This window comes from Kryptolebias marmoratus, linkage group LG10 (genome assembly GCF_001649575.2).
Source record: "Kryptolebias marmoratus isolate JLee-2015 linkage group LG10, ASM164957v2, whole genome shotgun sequence".
NCBI classification, from domain to species: Eukaryota; Metazoa; Chordata; class Actinopteri; order Cyprinodontiformes; family Rivulidae; genus Kryptolebias; species Kryptolebias marmoratus.
In genome coordinates this window covers 15,509,276-15,512,907 of record NC_051439.1, presented here as the reverse complement: position 1 = coordinate 15,512,907, position 3,632 = coordinate 15,509,276, and the positions used below count along the sequence as shown (strand labels likewise).

Here is a 3,632-nt window from a genome sequence, read left to right as displayed (position 1 = left end):
CCCCGCCATAAAACTCTACGAAGAAGAAGACGAAGGAGGCCAGTCTGTGATTGGCTGGTGGAGTGGCTCATTTACATACAACTTTGGGTTGCGAGCGCAGAGAGAGCAGAGCGAGCGAGCGGTTTGTCAGAGCCGAGCGCGAGCAGAGAGAGGCGAGCGCGAGCAGAGAGAGGCGAGCGCGAGCGTAGAGAGTGTCGAGCGCGCGGAGAGAGAGCCGAGCGTGCACGGAGAGAGCCGAGCGCGTGCAGTTTGTCAGAGTTCAGCGGTCTGTACTCTCAAATCAGTGTCACTGCGCGCTCAACTTGGTGGCACGCGCAATCAACTTGGTGGCACGCGCGCTCAACTTGGTGGCACAAAAGTAACGCCATAAAACCAAGGATGGAGTTGTTGGTTTGCTTGTCACTGATTGTTACATACCTGTCATTAAAAACTAAACAATAACAAAAAAATCAAAACAAAGCAGTTTAACCTACATTTTGTTGCTGGGTGGTGTCAGATGGTAATTCACAAGCGAGGCTTTGTGTCATATTTCAGGTTTGTCAGCAGTGCTGTCATACCAGCTTTATGTTTTTAATAGAGTCAAGTATTTTTTACAGAGAAACCTGAACTTATGGGCAGCTGGTAAAGTTCACGTTAAAGCATTTTATTTGTGTTTCATCAAAATTTGGACATACCCTTCAACAAGTCCAAAACAAATGATGATTGAAGAGTGTCACTGGGAGTTCTGCAGCTTTATTGAATTGAACCGTTTACATATTCTGGATGTTCTTCATCTAATTAACTCTCAGTCATTTTCACCACATTAGTCCCCAACACCTTAAAGAAACAAAGATCATCTAAAACAAATATTCTTCAGTAATTTATTTTTATTTATAGTGTCCACTACAATAAATGTCCTTGATATTGACAGCTGATCTCCTATCAGATGTTAATTTTTGCTCTTAATTACATAATATTACTTCAGCATTGTTTGTCTACTGCTTGTTCTTCCTCAGTTTCTTATTCAGTTCCAGTGTGATTAGTTTTAAAAGGTTTTTCTTTTTGAAAACTGCTTCATGTCTGTAACTTCTGACTCCAGAGAAGTGTTTGAACTTAAATATTAATAAGTAACACGTCACCGAATAAAAGCATAAACAACAGTTTCATTTAGATGCAGTTTTATTTTGGCTTGTTTACAAAAGCACAAATCACGTTCAGGTCATCCTGAAAGCAACACCCATGACATGTGCAGGTTTAAACCACAGTTTAGCTTAATTTTTAAAAATAAATTCCACATTTTCTATTGTTTGGTTACAAAAGGTTGACAGTGCATGTCCCAATACACCTCCAGGAACAGCCGTAAGGAGTGAGCCCCACCATGTAAGACCAGTACCTGTAACAAACAAAATACATTTCAGAATGTGAGTTTTTAATGATGAGAAAACTATATAATCTACTCTTTCAACTTTCAAGTTTATTTAGTGAGAGCGGTATCATCCTCTCTCAAATGTAAAAACTTAAGAGTTTTCATTCTGATGTGAGGTTTTCCTGTTCCTCACACAGATCAAGTCCTTACCTGTTTGCATATTTTTAAAATTTTTAAAGATGTTTAAAAATGTTAAGCTTACCAAATGACTGCAAGATTGCTACTATAGTTCCAGATATAATTCCTCCACCATAATATTGAGCAAAAAATGACATCAACCAGGCAGCAAAGGAGCCTGCTGCTATTCCAGTTGCCGTGAAACCCATTAAAGCCAGAACAGCAGGTGTCACAACCACAGTAGCAGCACCTCCTGCACAAGAATCATAGCAGATGATTTTTTAAATCTTTCTTACAACGTAAAAGCATTTTTTTTTACAAAGTTAAAATATATATTGTGAGTTCTGAGTCGTGTAATGACCTACCTGCTCCTATAACAATGAGCTTACCTGTTGATGAAACACAAAAAGGAAATTAAAACACATTTACAAAAAAGCTAAAATGTGTCGTGGGTAACATAAAGTGTGTGCTCACATATTTCCTCCATGGCTGGTTCAGTGTTGTTTTAGTGGAAATTACACAGTGACAGATGATGGGGGTTTGTCAGGTGTTCCTGCAGAGGAAAGGAGACATTATTGAAAACCCAGTAAATTCCTAAAAGTCTGTGCTGACAGTTTACAGCTATTTCAGAAGAAAAATGCCAGATTAAACACTTTGAACTTAGACAAATAAATGGTAACATAAGTTAAGTCACCTAGAGAGGCTTTGTCAAGGTAAGTAAACTCAGGAAAGACAACTGAAAGTGCAAAAAAACAGCATTTGCTTGTCTACTTACTTGAGGTCTGTTTGGTGTGCAGCAGGAATGTATGTTTTTGTCTGTAGAGACTTGGAGGGTTATTTTATAGTACATGACTGACATCTGTGGGAGGTGCAAGTTACAGGAATGTAAAGAGAGTTGATCCACCATAAGGGTATCTGAAAATATTGTATAACGAAATGTATGATCGTGTGTAACACAAAACATGGACTTTATTTCTGAAGAAACGTGCTGGAGGAATGGTTAGATCCTTGGCCACGTTCATCTGAGACCAAAACCATGAAGGAAACACACATAAGGATGGTCAAATCTGCACTTATCATTCAGAAAAAGCTGCCAATCATGTCAAACTTTCACTGCTGCCAAATAAAGAATGATAAATAAAGGCATTTGAATTGTGTGCTTCTTTTTTTGCAAATATATAAAGGCATAGACAAATATAAAATGTTCCAAACATTTTTATTATTAATATAACTTATTATTATTGCTCATCATGAACAGTGGCTCTTTTTGTTTCTCTTCGCTCCACTTACCAGACATAGGGTTTATCGACTCTCTGCCGCCCCCTGCTGCTCAAGGTGTTCCCGAGTTTCCTTTCTGAGGAAAGGAAACCTGCATGAGAGCTATAAAAAGCTCAGACCTGTTGAGCTGGACACCAGCAGCATCAAATACTTGTAAACATCACATCTTGTTTTCATTTCTAATGTAACACGGTACTGACGCAAATCATGCATGTTTTGACTCGTTTTCCTTCATTATGTGTCGAATGAGAAGAGATAAAAATTGACGTTTGATTTGAACACTCTAATTTTCGAGGTGCATTTGAATGCAGCACATTTCTGCTACGTCACCTTCGTCTTCTCAGTCTAGTCGCCGTTGAAAAACATGGGGCTTGGTGGGTCACTGACAGCATTTTCTGATATTAAAGCCATAGTTTACTCATGATCGAATTGGCTTTTAAGTGAAGTAAATTGTGGACTAAATGTTGTTTTTTTTGTCGTGTTTTCAGGAACAGTTGCTGCCGTCTCTGCAGGAGCAGGTTGGGATTGTTTTCTCTGTTTTCACACTTCTATCATTAGGGTTCCAAGCCCGCGGAAGCAAGCGGGCGGCCAATGCAAGGCATGGCCGTTCGCCTGCTCCCAGCGGAGCAGGGAACCCTATTGTTTTTGTAAGGATTTTTAGTAATTTTTATTTTTATTATTATTATTATTCTTCTCCGGTAAAACTACGTGGCCAGAAAAACGAGAAAATGCTGGGAAAAATCTAACCAGACAGCCTGATACAAAATCCCTACCGCTACTCAGACAAAAAAAATCATATCGTCCCATTCCTAGGGGGCGCTATAACAAAGGA

The 3,632-nt window shown here is 39.2% G+C and overlaps 1 protein-coding gene and 1 long non-coding RNA gene across 2 annotated transcripts in view; one reads left to right on the top strand and one right to left on the bottom strand.

Annotated features, from left to right (window-relative positions):
- Positions 1-1,161: 1,161 nt before the first annotated feature.
- LOC108234529 lies at positions 1,162-2,329 on the bottom strand. Its single transcript, XR_001808529.1, has 5 exons — positions 2,298-2,329; positions 1,997-2,075; positions 1,888-1,911; positions 1,608-1,775; positions 1,162-1,372 (listed from the first exon to the last, which is right to left on the bottom strand). It is a non-coding gene; the product is annotated as an uncharacterized LOC108234529 (long non-coding RNA).
- Positions 2,330-3,022: 693 nt separating this feature from the next.
- LOC108232135 (interferon alpha-inducible protein 27-like protein 2A) overlaps positions 3,023-3,632 on the top strand; it is a 15,138-nt gene continuing 14,528 nt past the window's right edge. The window contains exons 1-2 of the mRNA XM_017409743.3: positions 3,023-3,174; positions 3,289-3,318. Of these exons, the coding sequence (XP_017265232.1) occupies positions 3,165-3,174; positions 3,289-3,318 (40 nt within the window). The 5' untranslated portion in view covers positions 3,023-3,164. The remainder of the gene's footprint in view (positions 3,175-3,288; positions 3,319-3,632) is intronic.